The following is a 23166-nucleotide window of genomic DNA, read 5'->3' as shown; positions in this document are numbered from 1 at the left end:
GCTGTAGTTTTAAGTGTCGTAAGGCTTGAATAATTATGCTTTGTTTAATATATTAGTTAACCATCAGTGCAAAAGAAAAAAAAATTCAGATTGTGCCAAGTAAAAATTAAAACACAGTTTTCTAAGGATCAAATAATAATGTAGCATGGAATTCTATAACCCTCAAGAACAGAAATCATCCAAGAAAGATAAGTCAAGAAATACCCATATTTTAAAGGAAACTTAGTTGTGAGATGTGGCTGAAGTCACATAGCTAGGAATGGAAGTGGAACTAGTTTACGTTTTCTAATTCCTAATCCAGTGTTCTCCGTGGCTCCTCTGCCAAGAAGACTTAAGATAATCACTTAACCTCTTTGAATTCAAATTTCCATAGTCTCATAATGTGCACTGACTCGACCCGCGGGACAGATGAACCTGGACCTGAGGGAGGGAGCAAGAACAGGGGAAAAAGACACAGAGAATGGAGACAAGACAGGATTCTGATCAAGTCTCAGTTTATTGAGGGCAAATCCAGGGTATTTATCCAGCGGGACAGGGGAAGTATCTTTCAGCAGGTGATGGGCATTGCACTGCGGCTAAGCCAATACGCAGAGACTAAGATAGCAAAGACGATCAGACGAGGCTAGTCAGCAGATTTCTGGGCAGAGCAGAGCGGACATGAGAAAATAGAAACTTAACTTGAGATAAAAACTTAACTTGTGTTAGTACCCAAGATGGTGTTAGACCACAGGGTGGTCAGCAGATGGCATCAGACACCAAGATGGCCGGCACACTGCGGGTGCCATAAGCAGTTTCCCACAGTGCACTTATTTCATTTACTTCAGAGTTCTTTTGAGAATCAAATTATATAATGGAGTGGTTCTCAACATGAGCATCTCCTGGTAACTTGATTGAAATACAAATTCTCAAGCCCTACTCCAGACCTAAATCAAAAACTCTGGCAGTGGGGCTCAACTTTCTATGCTTTATAAAAACTTTCAAGGGGATTCTGATACACACTAAAGCCTGAGAACCACTTATATCACATGTGAAATAGCTTTTAGAAAAGGGCAAAGCTTTTTTTTTCATTGAGGTCAAATTTATATACAGTGATATGCACAGATCTTAAACGTACAGTTGTATGAATTTTGATGTCATGTAATCAGTGCCCCTGTCAAGATATAGAATATTCCCTTCACCCTGTAAAGTTCCCCATGCCTCCTTCCATTCAGTTCCCACTCCCCTTCAGCAGCCTCTATTCAATAGTATACTTTTATTTGAGGACGAGAAGTTGATGCTGGGTTGGACACTAATAATCTGAATTTTCTTTTTCTTTTGTTATTGTAGATAGCATATTCTTTTTAAAATTACTAAGCATAGTTCTCTGGTTTTTTTCAGCCCATGGACCAAGCTTCTCTCAAAAACAGCGATGTTCTCATTCTGACAGGACTTACTCAGATTCCAACTGCAAACCCAGATGGCATGGTAGGAGAGTTCTGCAGCAACCTTGGTGTGTATCCATGTCAAATCTCAAATTGGATGATACATTTTAAATTTATTTCTAGATATTTCGCCCCTATAAGTCTTTTCGCCCCCTTCCTTCACATTCACACTTTCTGGTGGCCCCTTTTACAGCTTTCTTTTTTTCCATTTACTCCCACTCTTTCCTGCCCGTTCTTCAAAAACTGCTGTTATCCACACAAATCTGAAGGTGCATATGCATGATTGTTATGGTAATTTAGAATTTTTAGCAATTGATACAAGTATTCAACAATATTTTCCTACATGACTTATATAGAGAATTTTTATTTAAACCCCTTGCTTTTTGATGGAATTTGGTGAGGAGATGGAGGTGCTTTAGAATGGCAGTTGTCAAAGGGAAAAAGGATCAGATTTTTGCTTTGCAGATAATAGCACAGAGAAACTTATGTTTTGAATTCACAACAATGATACACTAAATAGATATATTTTATTTTCCTTACTAATATTTGTTTGGTGTTATTTTTTTCTCCTTTAAAGTGAAGACTAAATTGAGAGACTTCTTCTAGCAGGAAGAAATTAATTTTTCTTTGGCTATAATTACCAATAAAATCCAGAAATCTTGCCTTTCAGAAAAGTGTAGGTTGGTTACCAAAGAGGAGATAATGTGCTCAGTGTCTTCACTCCTGGCAGCTTTAACTCTATTTCTTCAACTCTAAGAAATAGTCATCTTTTTATATTTATATGAAAGGCACTGTCCTTTGGAATTTCACTTAACTAATTTCACTTACCCATACTAATCTTTGCTGATATTACACCAAAGGGAATATATTCTTACGTTGGGAAAATTACTGGACTAGTTTCAAAGTCTTTGGTTGGTTTATAACCTAGAATCATGGATTTAAAGAACTTTAAGTCTGAAAGGGACCTTACATCTAACCCGCTGTTTCTCAGAATAGGATATACAAACAACCTGCCTTACGATTAACTAGACCACTTATTAAAAATTCAAATTTGGGGGCCCTACCACAGACCTAGTAAGTCAGAATCTCTAGGAGCGGGGAGAGGAGTGACTCAGAAGAAAAGTTACATTTTCAACACGTTCCCAAATAATTTTTAAGCAAATGAGAGCTTAAAATTCACTGATCTTTTCATTCTGCTCATTTAGCTGCTGAGGAAACTGAGGCCCTTACAGGGTTATAGTAGCTTACCTGAGGTCCTGTTGTTTGTAACAAAGCCAGGACTTGAGACCTGGCCAGTAATTTCATTTTCCCCACTTTGGTACGGTACTCTGGTAATAGCAAGGCAACCAGTACTCAAGTGCATCTGGGTAAACCTGTATGTCAGAACTGGGAATGCGGGAGGATATGAGGCTTCAAAAACTTCAAGTTCTGTACCCAAATATTTGCATCAATTTGTTTGGGGAATCAAACAGAAAACAAAACTTGGGTTGTTGTTGTTTTACCCAAATATGATTACAACCCAAAAGTTACAGTTCCTTTTTTGATGAGTTATTTTAAGTATTTGAAGTTTGGGGAATTTTCTTACAGACAAAATATTAGTAAAAGAAAATGCCTAAAAAGAGTTAAATGGAAAATCTTGGCCTGTTTCCTTATGTATCATGCACCAGTGGGCAGATTCTGAACAGAGACAGATCTAGCCAATTTTTGAGCCAGGAGCTTGGAGGTTCTGCTGCCTGAGATTCAGCTGCCATTGGTAACCTTTCAAACCTTAACTTTTAACTACATATGTTATTCCCAGGGACTTAACTGTTAATTTAGTTAATTACCAACCCAGATTCCCCCACTTTAGTGCTACTGTTCAAAAGAAGCAGTTTGTTATTCATGTGAAGTGAATTGTAAGAATGTAAGTTGGAAAATGAAAGAAATGCAGGTATTATTTTAAAGCTTACACTCTACCTTTGTAAAACTGTTCTTTTGTTTTTGTTGTTGTTGTTTTTCTCTTCTGGCTTCAATTTTTCTAGCACTGACAGTTCGGAATGGAGGTAACGTGTTGGTTCCCTGTTACCCTTCTGGAGTGATCTATGACCTCCTGGAATGCCTCTATCAGTACATTGACTCAGCCGGCCTCTCCAGTGTCCCTTTCTACTTCATCTCCCCAGTGGCTAACAGTTCACTTGAGTTTTCCCAGATTTTTGCTGAGTGGTATGTCATTGTTCCTTATGAGTTCTGTTTGATTCAGAGTTCAAACATTCAAAAATAAGAATAAAAATAGTCCTGTTCTTTCTTTACTACTATGAAAACTTCATATTGTTGTTTTCCCATGTCTGTGATCTGAAGAGCTTCATTAGTGTTGAAGATTCAGTGAAAAATGAATCTGTTATATTGTGAGAGTTTAGAAGAGTAGTTATTAAGGAATAAGGTATAAAAGGTAGACTTAACTTACCCAACAACTATCAAAATCAGTAACAGAAATATTTTATATTTTTCTTCTCACATGCTGCCCTCTGCCTCTTAGAAAATGAAGTTACATTCTGAACAGTTTTAAAAACTTTAAGCCTGTGCTAACTCATACTTCTAAAACTTATAATATCAAATCAGATAAGAAAAACTAGTTTTTAATCTCACTTCAATAGCATGATATTTAGCAAAATTGAATCTTATTGTGGCAGAATTTTGACTAAATCCTAGGGTGGGGTAAATTATTGAACCATAAGAATTCTTTTATTATTTATAGGGTTACCATTATTTAAATGCATGTTTAAATCTAACTCCCCTTGCCAAAAAAAAAACAAGAGAAATAGATTAACTCTTAGTGTGGTAGCCAGAATGGCTACAATATTCTGTTTTTAATTAACAAAAAGAAATTTGTACTCTTTCTATTTTAGCATGCCCCAACATTATGCCACACGCCCTCCACCCTCCTTTTTGGGGGGTTGTGGTTTTTCATTTGTTTGTTTATTTAGGGTTTTTGTTTGTTTGGCGGTACATTTTTTCTTCCCTCCTAACTATGGTTGAGGTCTTTTTTTCTGTTTTAGACCCATCCCACATGCGTATTACTCATGTTTATCTGCAGGACTGTCGCTTTTTATTGGTACCCACTGGATTTTATCTTTTGTATAGAGCCTTTCCTCCAAAATACGTAGGAAGGTAATCATGAATAACTAGTAGTCCACCCTAGATATTCTAAATTTGTTCATCTAGAGTAGTAGACCTGATGGAGTAGATCTCCTTTACTGAGGAGTTAATGATATTTAAAAAAAAAACAGCTCCAGGGCCCGGCTCTCTAGGTACCTGTGGATGTCGCCTAGCTGTTGTGGAAGTGCTCTTCAAGTCCACTGCTCATCTGGTACCTACTTGCCTTGTTGTCAGAGTATCTTACTAGAATTCAAGGACTACTAAAGTAAGAGTAGATTGTTTTTATGTTACTGTTTTTATAGTTATTTGTTAGTTTCTAATATTCAATAGATATTTACTATAGAAGACAATAAAAGTTAAAGGAAACTGTTTAAAACCATATAATTCCACTGTCCAGAAATAACTTCTCACTGTTGGCATTCTATTTATTTTTTCTATATAGAGATCTTGCCAAATATTTTATTTTGAATCCTGCTTCTTAAAAATTTAATATTAGATTAAAGCTTTACAAAGTCTTTAAGAACATGATTTTTGTATGACTACCTTATGACATCATTTGTACATGGTAAAGTTTAGCTGTTATTTTATTGGACAGATAGGGTTTTTTCCAAATTTTTTGCTTTTATGACTAAATCTTCAATAAATATCATTCTGTGTATAGTTGAATATGTATTTGTTGTTTTAGGTAAATTACTGTAAGTGAAATTACTGGAATAAAGAGTATAGATATTTTTCATGTTCATTATGTAAATCTAACTTACTTTCCAGAAGGATTTTTGTCTTTTGTAAATTATTCTTTTTTTGCCTATTTACTTATTAGTACTTTTCCTATCTATTTATTTGAACACTATATGTATTAAAGATAATAACCTTTTATTATATTTCTACAGGCATTTTTCCCCCATTTTGAAATGCTTTTTAATTTTGTGTTTGGTTTTTTGTTCTTAATAGCTATGTTATTTTGAAATAGCTAATAATGTACAGAAAAGTTGCAAAGATGGGTCAGAGAACTCCCATATACCTTTCACTCAATTTTCCCTAATGTTACACCTAAGAGACCAGGTACATTAGTCAAAACAAAGAAATCAATATTAGTACCTTGCTATTAATTAAGCTGCACTCTTTACTCAATTTTCCTGTTACAGGGTCCAATCTAGGATATTACGTTGAATTGAAGTCTTTGATCTTTTTGACAGAAGTTTTTTTTTTTTTATATCAAAATCTTCTCCCTAAAAGATGTCAAATGGCTAAATATTTTCTTTCAGTTTTATTATGGTTACTTTTTCTTATTTTCTTCTTTCTTTTTTTTTCTCCTCCCTCCTCTGTCAGACTAGCTCCGAAATTTTTTTTTTAGTGTATAGGATGAAGAGAAGCATTAACTTTTTTTTTTCCAGATAGTCAAGGAATTACCTGTCCAGGTACTATTTGTATTGACATCACATGCTAAGCTTTTTTATTACTGCATTTTGTTTCTAGATTATCCTTATGTGTTGACCTATCCATTCAGCATTTATACATACACACATACACACACACACACACACACACACACACACACACACACACATATACCGGGTGTAAGAATACTGAGAAGGGGTTGCTAATTGGGCATTTAAGAAAGGCTTCCTGAAAGAAGATATTTCTAGGAATGAATAAGAGTTAGCCAGATAGAAATCCTATATAGGAGTGATTTGGGGGTGGTTGCTTCAGAGTAATGGATACTGTGTGTTGAGGGAATAATATAGTCAAAGACATAGAAGGGAAGCTGGAAAGAGTTTGATATTGTTTCAGTTTGCTAAAGTTGCCATAATGCAGTACATAATGCAGTAAGATCCTCCTTGAATTGCGGGGTCACAAAGTCATGGAAATAATACAGTCAAAAGGTCCCACCCACAATAAGTCTGCACTCACAAGATTGGATTAAAAGAGCATGGCTTTTCTGGGGTACATAACAGTTTCAAACCAGCACAGGTTTGTTCAGAGAACTGTCTGTAGTTCATTGCTATTAGAGTATAAAGTTAATGGGGGAGAATAGCAGGAGATGAGGCTAAAGGGATCCTATTAATGAAGGGGAATCACTGGGTGAGACAGAAGTGAAAGTAGTCTTTTGCAGATGCCAAAATATCTCTTCCTAGTAAGATTCCAATCTGTGCCATCCTGTAGAAATGCAGAGGAGGAACTGATTTAAGAAATGACTAGGAAATAAAATTAGCAAGATTTGTTGGTTATTTGATACAGAAAAAAGGAGCATTCAAGAATGATGTCTTAGTATGTGACATTGTAGATGGTGGCGACCTCAAACAAAATAGACACTACAAAAGAAAGAGCAGGTTCATGTAGCAAAGATCTTTAGTTTGTTTTTGTCCTTGAGGCATTTGGATGCCTGTGGTATTTAGAAATGAAGAATTACCAATCCACAGATCTGAGAAGCCAGGACTAGTGTTAAAGAATGGAGTGTTTTCAGTATTGGGGAAATTGAAACCACAAGAATGATTGGTATTGGCCAGGGAGAGAAGGTGGAGTTAGGACAGCAGTGGGTCAAGGTTAGAACCCTATGTAGTACCAGCATTTAAGGGCAGATAGAAAAAGAGTATTTAGGAAAATAGAGAGGGGGGAATAGTCAATGAAGTAGAAAGAATAATAGAAAGTTGGTATATATAGTCTTTCCTCAGTGGAATATGTACGAACACATATTTTACAGAAAAAAAATTTTAGAAAAATATTTTTCTTACATAAGCTCTGCCCTGTGTGACCAACTGTTTTAGCACTGAGTCCCACATCCTAGGGAACCTCATAGTCCCCAGTAAGCCTGAACAATTCACCTTACCTGTTAGAGATTGGCAGTTTTCAACCTTAGCTGCATATTAGAACAGGAAAAATACTGATTCCTGGTTCCCACCCATAGAGATTCTGATTTCATTGGTCTGAGGCTGCCAGGGGATTGGGATTTTGAGAAGTTTACCAAATAATTCCAGAGTGTAGCAAAGGTTGAGAACCACTGTCCTAGAAGGAAATTTTCCTATTTTGAAACAAAGTTCTATCATTAAACTACATTAGGGGATTCAAAGAGGAGTTGATATTTATTTCTGTTCTCTACACTCTGTTGCCAGTTTGCTATTTCCCTCTATTTTATCTCATATAATTCCTCCAGTCTCCTCTAAGTAAAAGGTTTCAGAGATGTTGGCCTTGTCCATGTATTAGTACTTATAACACAGTGACTGCATGAGCTGAGACATTAGCAGCTTCCTGACCTTTCTTGCTTTGGTTTACTAGCATACCATATATATATTATTGGAAAAACTGACAAATTCTAAATGAAACCTGGAGGTAGTTCATTGTAATGTTCTTATGTTAATTTCTTTGTTGTGGCAAAGCAGCCACAGTCATGTAGATGTTAACATTAGAGGAAACTGGATGCAGGGTATATGGTAAAGTACTATCTTTAACTTTTCTGTACATTTTAAATTATTTCAAAATAACAAGATTATATTTTCAGAAAATATGTATTGAGGAATTTTTTAAAAGGTTAAAAAAAAAAAGGTTTACAAGATTTTTACATCCTGAATACCCTGTAGAAGCAAGCTTTTATTCATAGTGAGATTGACTGGCAAGAAAATTTTAAATGAAATTAAGTATTCGCGCTACTACCACTAGGTGGCAACAAATACCACAGTGTGCCCTACCTAATATATGATCTCTTTACTCTTTAAAAGGCTTTGTCACAACAAACAGTCTAAGGTGTATCTCCCAGAGCCTCCTTTTCCTCATGCAGAGGTAAGATCTTATAGGAGATATTGGGTCAGATTAGGACAGAAGTGTCAATAACTTGATGTGGATGGGGACTTCAGTTCATTCAGATAAACTGATAAACTGATACATCCCTTTGTTTCCCAAGCAAAATGGCAGTGAAATACTCTTAACTCAGACGTTAGTTCTTTGCCATGTTTTAAAGTCTTATTATTAATACTTTATAGTACTAATATATTTATATAGTTTATAGCCCACTTCCGTTCCATTGACCACGTCAGGAATTTTATTCTACTCTTTACTGCTAACTTTTGGGTTAACAGATTTATTTATTGTCAAAATGTTCTTTCCAGTTGTGTCAATCATATATGTATATTTGTAAAATAACATTTCAGTTTTAAAAATTGAAAAAATTCCTACTTCCCTTACAAAACTTTTATATAGTTGTATACCCAGTTTTGTTCCCACTGTTTTTCACCAAATGGTGTATCATGAACATTTTTCTGTGTACTTCATACCACGATAACTTTTGATGCTTAAGATTCTAATATCATATGAACAGTGTTTTATATACTTAACCATTCTCCTACTGTAGGACAGTAGAGTTACTACCAATTTTTTTTTAAGATGTTTAAATTGGTACAGCCATTTTAGAAAACTGTTTGGTTTTATCTGCTAAATCTGAACATATATATACTCTACATATCAGCAGTTTTATTCCTAAAGTATATACATAACAGAAATGCATAGGTATTGTCACCGAAAGACATACACAAAAATGTTCATAGCACTCCTGGTAATAGTGCTGAAATATACCCAAATACCCATCAGCAGTAGAATGGATAGCTAAATTATGATATAGAATAAATAGAACACCATACATCAGTGAGAATGTATGAACTCCAATTACACATAACTGTGCAAGTAAATTTCACAAACATAATGTTGAGTAAAATAAACCAGATATGAAAGAGAAGAAGTGGTGTGATTTCATTTATATAAAAGTTCAAAGACACATAAAACCAGGAGTGTAAGGTTTGGGCCTTAAATCAGTGCACAGGTAATTCTGTATGGTCAAACATGGTAAGTCAGCTGGAAAGGTAGATCCAGTTGGCAAAAAAAGATAAATTTATCTTACTTTCTTTGTATTGATTAGTAAAACTGTGGGAACTGTAGATAATGACTAGAAAGTGATATGTGCACTATGTGTAGAATGCTGTTCAGTAATATTCTGTTCTTCTATGAGGTGTGTATTTATTACTGATCCACAAGTTATGAAAAGTTCCTTGTATTTCAAACAGTAACTTACTGAGGACTTCTGGGGTAAGGGTACTGAATGTCAAGAAGCCATAAAGGAAGTGTTAGACTAAATCAGCCTATGATGACTTGAATACAAGTTTCCACTAAGTATATTAATCTTACCGAAAGGACTTGATTTTCCCATCTGTTCAGAAAGTCACATTGATTGGTTAAAAGTCTTTGGCAAATTTTTAAAAGATTCTTTTTAATTCAGCTCTGCTTACCTTCTCCTGTTTTGGTTTTTCCTTCAGAATGTGCAGGCTAACATCTATTCACATATTTATTATTTATTTTTATGTATATATATTCTAGCTCATTCAGACCAATAAGCTGAAGCACTATCCCAGCATCCATGGAGATTTCAGCAACGATTTCAGACAGCCATGTGTTGTGTTCACTGGGCACCCTTCTCTCCGGTTTGGAGATGTGGTACACTTCATGGAGCTTTGGGGAAAATCTAGTCTCAATACTGTCATATTCACAGGTAAATAAAGAAAACCCTCTTTATTCTACTGGTTCATCAGTAAATGTACCTACAATATTAGAGACACAGGGAAGGATTTTACAATAAGGCATGAATGTGGATGTTATTCTGTCATTTGTACCAAAGAATAACGAAACCATAAGGAAATGAGTAAATCAAAATGTGCAGTTAAATAACTGTGTACCAAGAAAAGCTTTTGTGCTTTTAAAAGATTTTTTTCCCTGAAACAGAATTCTAGGGAATTGAATTGCTTTTTGATAGGATTTTGTGATTTGTTTCAAGAACTGCAATAATTCTGTTTTCCTTTTAGAAGTTATTTACTGAGATGTATCTTTCTGCTTTGATTATAGTTTTATTCTGGCTTTTAATTTTTCTTTTGGAGATGATCTCAGAGATAAACAAACCCTTTATAAGGTCAAGTAGGGGTTTTACTTGGATAACCACTATATTATTTTATCAATTTCTGATCTCCATCAGCCTTGGGTTTTGAAATCTAATGGACTAAGGAGTAAAAATCCTTGATTTAAAGTCTAGCCCAACTTATTGGCTATATATGTATAACCTAAGTCTAGTTATCTTACCTCTTTGAGCCTCTCTTACCTCACTATAAAATGGAATTTATGGTAACTATTTCCTTGAGCTAATTAGTGAACTTAGTGAAATGCAGTATGAAAGCACTTAGATCAGTGCCTGGCACATAAAGGCTGTGGAAAAAGTATTCATCACCTTCTCCTTAGAATTTTCTAATTACTACTGACACTTGCATGATGGAATAGTGAGTCTAGTTATGCCAAAAGGATCATGGACAGGGACACTTAGGACCTTCCCTATGTTCAGCCTAGTTTGTGAGGAGTGTCAATGCCCTGCAGTCAAAAATGACCGGGAGTATACTTATAATCAGACAAAGTTGAGTATATTGATTTGTTGCAGCAAGAGAGAGCACACCATGGGGGAAAATGCAGGACATCTCAGAGGATGTTAAAAAGAACTTCTGATAGGATTTGTGCTTGTGTTGGTGATTTGGAATTGGGTTCAAGGAAGTGGAACATTGAACATTGGTTTGGATTGGGTACTGTCAGGAAGCAGGAGTAGTTCTATGATTGGGTATCTTTTTTTTTTTTTAACATAATGTTTTTGAAATTCATCAGCATTATAGCCTGTATCAGTACCCCATAATGACTCCTTTTTAAAAAAATATTTTTATTGATAAATCTTCACACACATACATTCCATGCATGGTATGCAATCAGTGGCTCACAATATCATCACATAATTGTGTGTTCCTCACCATGATCATTTTTTAGAATATTTGCATCACTCCAAAAAAAAAAGAAAAAGAAAAAACTCATACATACCATACCTCTTACCCTTCCCTCTCATTGACTTTAGTATTTCCATCTACCCAATTTATTTTACCCTTTGTTCCTCCTATTACTTGTTTATTTTTTATCCATATTTTTTTACTCATCTGTCCATACCCTGGATAAAAGAAGAAGTAGACATAAGATTTTCACAACCCCACAGATACACTGTAAAAGTTATATCTTTATACAGTCATCTTTAAGAATCAAGACTACTGGAACACAGCTCAACAGTTTCAGATACTTCCCTCCGGCCATTCCAATACACCATAAACTAATAAGGAATATCTGTATAATGCATAAGTATAACCACCAGGGTAACCTCTCCAACTCTGAAATCTCTCAGCCATTGAAACTATTTTGTCTCATTTCTCTCTTCCCCCTTTTGGTCAAGAAGGCTTTCTCAATCCCCTAATGCTGGGTCCCATCTCATCCCAGGATTTCTGTCCCATGTTGCCAGGGAGGTTTACACCCCTTGGAGTCATGTCCCACATGGGAGGAGGGCAGTGAGTTCACCTGCTGAGTTCACTTAGAGTGGCCACCTCTGAGCAACAAAAGAGGTTCTCTGGGGGTGACTCTTAGGCCTAATTTTAAGTAGGTTTAGCCTATTCTTTGCAGGAACAAGTTTCATAGGGGCAGGCCCCAAGATCAAGGACTCAGCCCATTGATCTGGTTGTCCCCACTGCTTGCGAGAATATCAGAAACTCTCCAGATGGGGAAGTTGAATATTTCTTCCTTTATCCCCACTCCCCCAAGGGGACCTTGCAAATACTTCTTTTTTCGCTGCTCAAATTACTCTGGGATATAATGATTGGGTATCTTAATGATTCTTCTCTGGAAGTCAAGAAGAATGGAGCAAGGATAGGGTACTGTTTAGCCAATTTGTGGCGTGGACACATGATTATAGAGTGGTCTTATTTTTGTCTTGATCCATTATGGTCACAAGGTGGCTTTGTCTGATATTAGTGTTCTGTGAAATTATTTTTGTTCACAGGAGAACACCATAACCTAGTCATGTGAGGACGCCGAGTCATTCTAACACCAAGGCCTAGAGGAATTGTTAAGAGAGCTCCCAGCTGTCAGGGGATGCTTTTCTCTTTTTCAGGCCCCTTTTTTTTTTTTACCAAAAACAGATGAAGTCAAGCTGTAAGATATTTATTAGTTACCATTCTGTTGTAAAGAAAATCTTTCCCTTTCTTGCCATTTACTTATTTATTCCTCATTCATCTCATCTCATCCCATCTATGCTGAAAACTTCACAGTGATAACTCCAATTCCAATTCCGTCCTACAGAGTTCATTCTAGCCTCTCCCTTTATTTGTAACTCCTTTTCTCAGGCAGTCAGAAATCTAGCTCCTGTTGCCCTCAGTATACTTACTTATTTGCTCACCATCCTCCCAATTACACTGTCTATCTCTCTGCTTGACCCTGACCACATTAGCCGCCTCCCCACTTGACAGTTCCTCCGTTGCCTGCATTTTAAATTTTTCTTTTGGGCTTTTCTAGAACCTGACTTCTCATACCTGGAAGCACTGGCTCCCTACCAACCTTTGGCCATGAAATGCATATATTGCCCCATTGATACCCGACTGAATTTCATCCAAGTGTCAAAGTTGCTTAAAGAAGTACAGGTAATGAAATAAACTATGCTAGTGTCTTCACTTAGTCATGTTATCTTTGTATGTCTGGTATAAGGAAGAAGGAGGGAATTTCTGTCTGTATTTTAATTCTTGTCTTTTTCACTTCTCAGTCAGCTACAGATTGCTGGCACATGTGCTCCTATCCCTGAAAACTTAAAATTAATGTTTATTACACCCTGATTGAAGTTTCTATACTAAATAAATCAAAACTGGAAGGAAAAGAAAGCATAAACAGTTTTATTTCTTTTGAGGAGCCCCATCTCTATCTAGCCCAAAACATATAGCTTCACCCTCCTCCCACCCACCCCAAGAAAAAGTCTAGAAACATGTTCACTAAGCCAAAAGACATGTATTGGTTCCTTGTTGCACATGTGGATTAGTACCACTACGTTGTTTTGCATTTTGTTAGAAATTTTTGTTGTTTATTTGTTTTTTCATTTTCTGCCATATAGTGAAAAGGTAAAAGTCATTGGGGTAAAGTGATAGATAAAATGAAGAATATGCACACAGGAGACCCTAAAGGGAAAGCAGGGAATAAAAATTTACTGCACTAGTTCACATGCTACTTGTGTGGTAGGTTTTTGGATAAGTAGAAGAATTCAGTTTGTTAAAGCAAGACAATTTAGGACATGAAACTGATGGTTATAGAGAGGAAAATGTCTGATTTCCCACTTCCTCAGTGTTTTCAGGAACTTAAGTAAGTACTGAAGTTCCCTGGCATGACTCTTCACTTAGTGATTTGGCTAGATATAATTGTCTCCATTTCTTGGTCTAGATAAAAAGTCCTTTTCCCCCTCTTCACAGAATCTTTGAGTTCAGGATGGCGGGTCTATCACAAAACTCAAATAAAGAGCAGCAAAAAAAAAGAGAAAACTGAAGAACCTCAGGACTGCAGGGATAATTGATGTGATCCCTAGCTGCCTGACCAAGAAAAGAATATGAATTTTCCCTTGGTATGCCTAGAGAAGTTAACAAATTTTGGGCCTACAATAGAATGATTTGATGCCCCGCTGTGTACTCATCAACATTTTAGAAGAAACAGTTAAGAACCTGTTGTTTTCATCACCAAGTAATTACAAATCCCAATCCCTAAACAAACTCTTTACACCCCTGCTTAATGTGCTAATATTTGATACTGGAGACTACTGATTTCTACTGTAAGAGAGAATAATCTAGGGAAAGACCTCAGGCTATTATTGTGGGGTCCATGGCTTCAGGACAGGGCTCCAAACATACTAATAGGTCAGGAAGAAGAAAAAAGGTTTGAGGAAGAGGGAAGGATTCACCCTTAAGAGAATGGTGCTGTTTTATAGCCAGCCGGTCTGTCTGCTGAAAAGCCTTATTCTTCAAGGAACTTGAGTCATGGTCCAAAACCTCTTAAATAAAATCAGTAATATACAATGATCTGTGGGTTGTCAAGATTAATTTTTAATTGGGTGGCATTTGTCTAAAGTATATATTGGTTAACTAAATATATTTTATTCTCTCAGGTCCAGACACAGAAATTTTGCTTGAAAGTTCTATTTCTGATTCATTCCATGCTAGTGATTGAGTACATGATTTGCCAGTTCTACTGCTTCATACCCATTGGCATGCAGACATCAAAATAATGTCTAAAGCCAGAATACCAAACTTACTATTCTTACTAGTCAGCCAATAGCTTGTAACAGTATATATACGGTATAACATTGCCTTGCCGATTTCCTCATGGCTTTTAAATAGCTAGAATTTCGTTTCAACTTAAATTTCATTTTTAACATTAATTAAAATGTAAGTCATAGTAACAAAATTATAGCTCTAGCTCTAACCTCATTCCCAAACACCATATTTATATAACAGACTCCTATTTGTTATCTCTTCATGGAAGTGTAAGAGACATCTCAAATTCAACATGCCTAACACTAACTTTCTATTATTTCCCTGACTTTGGGAGAAGACACATGGACAGGAAAGTGACTTACATGTAGCAAAAAAAGAAACGACAAATGCAAACTAAGACAGTAATTCCCTCCCTCATCAACATGGCTGGTAGTTCAGAGGTTTACACTGAAATTTTCATTCTTATTTCCCCACACTATGCTCATCTAACAGTACATCTCTCCTAACAGTACGTTAGATTTGAGAGGATGACAGTTCAAAATGGCCTGACAATTGTAAGCCTGAGCATCTGAAAAGTTAGACTTACGATAAGGAATGGGCCTAGCATATGCTAACCTAGTTCTAAATAGGTTGCTGCTTTTTTCTCCCTTTATCCTCCCCCATTGGTTTCCCAGCCCCTTCATGTAGTATGTCCTGAGCAGTATACTCAGCCACCCCCAGCACAGTCACACAGGATGGACCTGATGATCGATTGCCAGCCACCTGCCATGTCCTATCGACGGGCTGAGGTCCTTGCCCTGCCCTTCAAACGCCGATACGAGAAGATTGAAATCATGCCTGAGGTGAGCCATTTTCTTTCTCATGGTTATACCCAGCCTTTCCATGTGAGTCTCTTGAAGATAATACCAGAGGTGGCTTTCTTTCAGTTTTGTGTTAAATATGAATAAACCAAAGAACACAGACCCTTAAGCAATTAATTAGGAGGGGTAATGGGTTTTCAGGTCCTTCTCTTTTTTCATTTGCCAGCTCAGTCTTTAATTTGCTTAGGGGTTGTAGTTTTTCTTGTCCCTCCCAGATCTTATTTATGAGTGAGGATTAAGTTTCACTGAACATCAGAGATAGAGGAGGAGATAGAAGTAACCAAAAAATAAGGAATATAAGCTTGTTATTATTTGTATCCATTTTAGCATATCTTATAGGTTTTGATCTAGTAAAAGTCCATTTTATAGTTGGATAAAACCTTCCCTATAGTTGGATAAAATAGGGGAAAAAGGAAAAGCATATTGTACCTGTGAAACATGTACCTAAGTGACTGGTCTGAGGAGATAGGAAACAAGAGTACCTAATGGCCCATCTCCTACAATTACAGTATATAAAAATCTGTAAGAGCTATTTCTGACTTTTTTGTTTTCAATTATTTTTATTGCCAAATCTTCATACACATACAGTTCATACATATGTACATACAATCAGTGGCTCACAGTATCATCACATAGTTGTGTATTTATCACCATTATCATTTTTAGAACATCTGCATCACTCCAGAAAAATTTTAAAAAACTCGTACATCCTATACCCCATACCCCTCTCTCTCACTGACCTCTAGTATTTCCATCTACCCAATTTATTTTACCCCTTATCCCCCATTATTCTTTATCCATATTTTTTTATTCATCTGCCCATTCCCTAGATATAAGGAGCATCAGACACAAGTGTTCACAGTCACACTGTAAAAGCTATATTGTTATACAATTGTCTTAAAGAACCAAGGCTACTAGAACACAGCTCAACTGTTTCAAGTACTTCTCTCCAGCCATTCCAATACACCATAAGCTAAAAAGAGATACCTCTGTAATGCATAAGAATAACCTTCAGGGTAGCCTCTTCAACTGTGTTTGAAATCTCTCAGCCACTGACACTTTATTTTGTCTCATTTCTCTCTTCTCTCTTTTGGTCGAGAAGGCTTTATCAGTCCTATAAGCTGGATCCCAACTCATCTCCAGGAGTTCTGTCCCACATGCCAGAGAGATTTATACCCCTGGGAGTCATGTCCCCCGTAGTGGGGGAGGGCAGTGAGTTCATCTGCTGAGTTGGCTTAGAGAGAGAGGTCACATCTGAGCAGCAAAAGAAGTTCTCTGGGAGTGACTCTTAGGCCTAATTTTAAGTAGGCTTAGCCTATCCGTTGCAGGAACAGGTCTCATAGGGGCGAACCCCAAAGTTGAGGACTCAGCCCATTGATCTGGTTGTCCCCACTGCTTGTGAGAATATCAGGAATTCTCCAAATGGGGAAGTTGAAGATTTCGTCCTTTTTTCCCAGGCCTCCAAGGGGACTTTGCAAATACTTCATTGTCCAAATTACTTAGGGATATATCAGGACATCACACTAACCTGGGTGGACCAACAAGATCTCATTTCCTATTCAAGATTCCATGTACTAATGGTGTTCAGCTATACTGACCATACAAGTTAAATTAGGTAATGCGCTACCCAAAATATAAATTTTGCACCAAATAGATGTCTGTCTCTTTGGTCTTACACAGAAATTAAAGTTTTAAATTATGGACGATGTCTTCCTTTACTCTGTATTCTGATCTACCTTAGTCCTATCCAGATGAACTTTATTCCTATCTCTAGTCGAAGAGTGGTCCCTTTTTCAACTTTTTAAACAGTTCCTGTATGGGTTACTGCTGACTTTTATAGCTTCAGAGCTCTAACTCTGAGCCACAGGTGTCTAACTTCCTTTTGACCCTGAGACAACTTGAACATGTTTTTAACTATCAATTTAAAAACTGAGGCAGTACTTTAAATTAGGCCTAGGAGTTACCCCCCAGACAACCTCTTTTCTTGCTCAGATGTGGCCTGTCTCTCTCTCAGCCAACACTGCAAGCAAACTCACTGCCCTCTGCCTCACTATGTGGGACATGACTCCCAGGGGTATAAATCTCCCTGGCAATGTGGAATAGAAATCCTAAAATGAGCTGGGACTCAGCATCAAGGTGAGAAAACCTTCTCAACCAAAAGGGAGAAGAGAGAAATGAGACAAAATAAGGTGTCAGTGGCTGAGAGATTTCAAACAGAATCGAGAGGTTATCTTGGAGGTTATTCTTATGCATTATATAGATATCCCCTTTTTAGATTAAGGTATATTAGGCTAGAGGGAAGTGCCTAAAACTGTAGAACTGTGTTCCAGTAGCCATGTTTCTTGAAGATGATTGTATGATATAGCTTTCACAATGTGACTATGTGATTGTGAAAACCTTGTGTCTGATGCTCCTTTTATCTGCAGTATGGACATATGAGTAAAACATATGGATAAAAAATAAATAAATAATAGGGGGAACAAATTTTTAAATTAAGAAATATATATATAATGGGTAGGTGGACATACTAGTGGTCAATGAGAGGGAGGGGTAAGAGGTAAAGTATATATGAGTTTTTTCTTTTTATTTCTTTTTTCTGGAGTGATGTAAATGTTCTAAAAGCTGATCATGGTGATGAGTATACAACCATGTGATGATATTGTGAGCCACTGATTGTACACCATGTATGGAATGTTTGTATGTTATGTTTGTGCTTGTACGTTGTTGTATCAATAAAAATTTAAAAAAAACACAAAACTGAGGCAGGAAAACTTATTAAAACTAGTCTTCCTAGAATTCTTTTTGAAGTTTAAGGTTCAGAAATTTCAGATCTTGGGTTTGAAGTTTAAGGCTCTTTAATGATGTTCATTTCCATGGACCCTGACAAAGGTTGGTGGTGGGGAGGCGGATCAAGGCCAGGGACCAGGTTTTTACTCTCCATACAGTAGGGATCCAGTTTCCAGTATATGTAGTTCTTTCCTGAATTAACTTAATTGTTATTATTCTTTTTTAATTAAAAGCAGTAGATTTAGGAGCTCCAAACCAATTTCAATAATTAGTTTAAATAAAATATATTTAGCAACCCAAAACTAACAAAATTTTTAAAATGCAACCAGTCCTATTTTTCATTAAGACACATAGGTAGGCAGTCATTTACATTTTATATCCGTTTTTGTTTCACTCATGGTTCCTTTGACGGGAGCCATGACAATATGTGTGCTCTCAGCAACCTGTGTGTAGCAAGATTGAGTGGAAGCAGATGACCTATATTCACCCCAAGCCGGAGAGATAGCAAATATGGATATAACGGTGCCAGGGTGAAACACTTGCCCTGCAGGGAGGCCTCCCTGAGTAGTTAAAATGATCTGCTCGCAACCATCTGCTGAATTCAAAGCTTATTCTTATGAAAATAGTCACCAGTGGGAAATCTTCATCCTTTTAGAGAGGATTTGACTATTGATAACAATTATAAAACTTATGTACAGTTTACGCTGGTGATCGAGATGGGATAATATAAACTAGGTGATAGCGTTTTCAGCCAAAACAAAATTATGACTTCAAAGCAATGGTATTAATTTTCTCATAAGTCTTATAAGTTGGTTAAAAAGATATTTTTTTAAAGAGGGAGTCAAAAACATTTTAAGCAGTCAGCTGGTAGAAATAGATATATAGCTTCTCATGTTGACTACTTGATATCATTTAGCTGTTTGTGGTCTAATAATTCTTTAAAAAGAAAACTATTTTTAATTTGAGCTTATGAGTTCAGCATCTCATCACTGTAGATAACTACACTTGTCTTGGCTACGCAGCTGACTTCCATTTCTTTGTAATTATAGCTCATTCATTCACGAGGCAGCCAAAGCTGCCTCTCTTACAGGATTTTCTTCTGATACTTTACACTTTTATAACATACCTTACTATATTTTCAGGTTTGTTTGTTTTTGTTTTGTTTTGTTTTGTTTTGTTTTGCATGGGCAAGCACTGGGAATCGAAGTGGGTCTCTGGAATGGTCTGGCATGGCAGGCAAGACAATATACTTTTATAACATCCATTTTGCTTGGAACTAGGCTCTAACATGCTCTTCCTTTTTACGTTATATCCTAAAATATATCTTTGGTCTCGATGACCCAAGAGATTCTTTGTGTTCTTATTTCCAGGCTATCCTTTCCCCATATTTCACTGGTCTAGCCCCATAGCTATTTAATTATAATGAAAATCGGTAATATTTATTGAATCCTTACTGTGGGCCAGGATCTGTACTAAGCACTTTTCATGGATTATCTCACAGTAATGCTATGAGATAGGTACTGTTGTTAGATTTCATGTGGTCTCAGTTGGCAGTGAAGAGTCCATTCCATCTTTGAAGAACCCTCCATGAGTTTCTTCCCCAAAGGTCATTGTTAACAAATGTTACAGATTTTCTTCTTGTTTAACCTAAATGAAAGTAAAACCCCAAATTTGATTTATGTAATTGCAGGCTATAGGGCCCACTGCTTACAGCCTTCCTGTTCAAATCAATCTTTCTATCCATTGATGAGAGCCAGGGATTGAAGTCTCCAAATATTATTGTAGAGGTGACTATCTCTCCCTTTGGTATTGCCAGTATTTGCCTCGTATATTTTGGGACACTCTAGTTAGGTGCATAATGTTTATGATTGTTATTTTTTTCTTGAGAAAAAATGCATAGTCCTTTGACTCTTTTAACTATGTTATATTTAAAGTCTAATTTGTCTGATATTAGTTTAGCTATCTCGGCTCTTTTCTGGTTATTGTTTGCTTGGAATATTTTTTTCCAACCTTTCACTTTCAACCTATTTTTGTCCTTGGATTTAAAATGAGTCTCCTAGCAGCATATAGATAGATCTTGTTTTTTCATCCATTCTGCCAGTCTGTTTTTTGATTGGGGAGTTTAATCCATTAACATTCAATGTTATTACCCTAAGGCAGTACTTTCTTAAACCATTTTGTCCTTTGGATTTTATATATCTTTTTTTCTCTCTCTCTCTCTTTTTACTCTTTTAGTTACCTTTACTGATAATCTGCTTTTCTACACCATCCGACAAACCTCTCTCTCCTGTCTTTTCCTATCAGCCTGTAACATTCCCTTTAGTCTTTCTCCTAGAGCAGGTCTCTTGTTCACAAACTCTCTCAGTGTCTGTTCATCTGTAAATATTTTAAACTGTCCCTCATTTTTGAAGGACAGTTTTGCCAGATATAGAATTTCTGGCTGGCAGTTTTTCTTATTCATTATCTTAAATATATCATTACTGTGCCTTCTCACTTCCATGGTTTCTGCTAAGACATCCTCAGTCTTCTCACATCCCTTGTATGTGAAGGATAATTTTTCTCTTGCTACTTTCAGAATTCTCTTTGTTTTTTGTATTTGACAATCTAATTAGTGTATGTTTTGGAGCAGGTCTATTTGGATGTATTTTGTTTGGGGTATGCAGCACTTCTTGGACCTGTAATTTGATTTCTTTCATAAGAGTTGGGAAATTTTTGACAATTATTTCCTCAGTTATTTTTCTACCCCTTTTCCCTCCTTCTCTTCTCCTTCTGAGATACCCATAGCATGCATATTCATGTGCTTTATGTTGTCATTGTCATTGTCCCTGAGACCCTGTTCAAATTTTCCATTCTTTTCCCTATCTGTTCTTTTGTGTGTAAGATTTTAGGTATCTTGTCCTCTAATTCACTAATTCTTTCTCTTCTGCCTCTTCAAATCTGCTGTTGTATGTCTCCATTGTATTTTTCATCTCTTCTATTTGTGCCTTTCATTCCCATAAGTTCTGGGGTTTTTCCTTTTTTTTGGCAAGTTTATAAGTTCTTCTCTATGGTCACTCAGTGTCTTGTTTAAGTCCTTCATCTCTTTTGTCATATTTTCCTTCAACACATTGATTGAGTTAGAAGGTTTGTTGGAGCTTCCTTAATTAGTTATTTCAACTCCTGTATCTTCTCTGAAGTTTGTTTGTTCCATTGACTGGGCTGTATCTTCATGCTTCCTAATATGACTCATGATTTTTTTATGGTGTGTAGGCATCTGATTTTCTTGTTTAGTTTATTCTTGAGGTTTTCTTTTATCTAGGGTTTTCTTATTGATTGGCTTTATGCTCTTAACTCTTCTTCAACATATGATTCAGCTTATTCTAGACTTCTAGCATAGCTTCTTTTAGTTGATCAAATTTTTTTTAGCTCTTTGTTTTCTCATTCTTCCCCTGCATATATGGAATAATTTTTGAGATTGCCCCTTTTTGTGCAGCTGTTTTGGTCCCAGGAAAAAGTTTTCTCTTTTTCTCCTCAGGAAATGTTGATCTTCTGGATTTTTTTGTTTTTTGCCTCTACATAGTTCTTAACACTCCTTTCATTACCTGTAGCAATTTTTACCTGAAAGGCTGATTCTGGAAGGAGGGGCCCCCAGAGAGGATCTACACCAGTCAGTTTTTACCAGACAGGACAGGTTCAGCTGTCACTTAAGGGGTATAGTTCAGTATCAGGGTTCCCTGCTGATGAGACCAGCAGGGTACAAGTCTTTCCTGTGAAGCCTCCAGATTCCTTGCTTTTCCTGTCCTGCCCAGCAGATGACACCTTTCAGCCTGCTGATCTAGGCTGGTACTGTGTCTTTAATTCTCAGCCAACATCACTCTGGCTTCGGGGTGTGCTGAGACAGAGGCTCCAGAGGGAGAAAGAGCTATTACTGCAATTTATCACTCCCACATTTCAATTCATTTCTGGCTGGTGTATGTTGTGTATCTGTTCTCTAAAGTCCACTAAACAATTTTTTCAGACAGTTCTTCACTATTTACTAACTGCCCTGGAGGACGGACTAAACCCTACACTCCCTGTGCCTCCATCTTCCCATTTCCTTACAGGTTTATGATAGACTAATTTTAGAGTTGTCTAGAAGTCATATGACATATATATATAAACATAGACTACAGACAGGTGGACTATTTTAAGTGGCCTGTGGTGTTGTGAGCTTGGTAAATGTGACATGGTGACCTGCAGGCATTACATTCTATCCTTGAACTCCACATGCAAGGGTAGAGCTGAAACTCAGTGTGGCCTCATGACTCCCAATTCTGGATAATACAGCTGTAGCACCCTTTGGCCCTCAAATTAGAGTGAGCCCCTTTGAAAACCCTCCTTTTTCTTTCAGCTAGCAGATTCCCTGGTGCCCATGGAGATTAAGCCTGGCATTTCCTTGGCAACTGTTTCGGCTGTTCTGCATACTAAAGATAACAAGCATGTTCTTCAGGTATCATTTGAGAGGGTGGGCTGGGCTTCAGTCCATGATAAACCTCCAGATCTTTGCAAACTAGAATCCACTTCAGAGGGTCATGGCCAACCAACCAGCTCCCAGGACATTTGTTTCCCAGCCCAGCAAAAATAAGACACCAGGTTACTCAGTGGACAATATTTGAAACAAAGGGGGTTCTGCATATACATTCTTTGCTACTTTTTTCTCTGGACACCTGCCTCAGGGAGATAAAAAAGAGGGACTGTTCAAAGAGAGGAGGCCACACTATCCTAAGTGCTGTTCATGGCTCTGAAGGAATCAGCATCGCACAAAGCTTTTTTGCATGCACATTCATTAGATGAGCATTTATCAAGCACCCATCC

At 36.8% G+C, this 23166-nt stretch overlaps 1 protein-coding gene across 6 annotated transcripts in view; it reads left to right on the top strand.

Moving 5' to 3' along the window:
* The window catches only part of INTS9 (integrator complex subunit 9), a 162834-nt gene that overhangs the window by 125509 nt on the left and 14159 nt on the right, over positions 1 to 23166 (top strand). For 5 of the 6 annotated variants that reach the window (XM_077152908.1, XM_077152907.1, XM_077152909.1 and 2 more), the window contains 7 exons: positions 1378 to 1489; positions 3443 to 3623; positions 8270 to 8330; positions 9915 to 10086; positions 12954 to 13078; positions 15361 to 15528; positions 22703 to 22801. In XM_077152908.1, the coding sequence (XP_077009023.1) occupies positions 1378 to 1489; positions 3443 to 3623; positions 8270 to 8330; positions 9915 to 10086; positions 12954 to 13078; positions 15361 to 15528; positions 22703 to 22801 (918 nt within the window). The other variant, XM_077152912.1, reaches the window with a different exon arrangement.

Source organism: Tamandua tetradactyla, chromosome 3, assembly GCF_023851605.1.
Source record: "Tamandua tetradactyla isolate mTamTet1 chromosome 3, mTamTet1.pri, whole genome shotgun sequence".
Lineage (NCBI taxonomy): Eukaryota > Metazoa > Chordata > Mammalia > Pilosa > Myrmecophagidae > Tamandua > Tamandua tetradactyla.
Note: the sequence above shows the minus strand (reverse complement) of the source record. Positions and strands in the feature narration are given on the sequence as shown.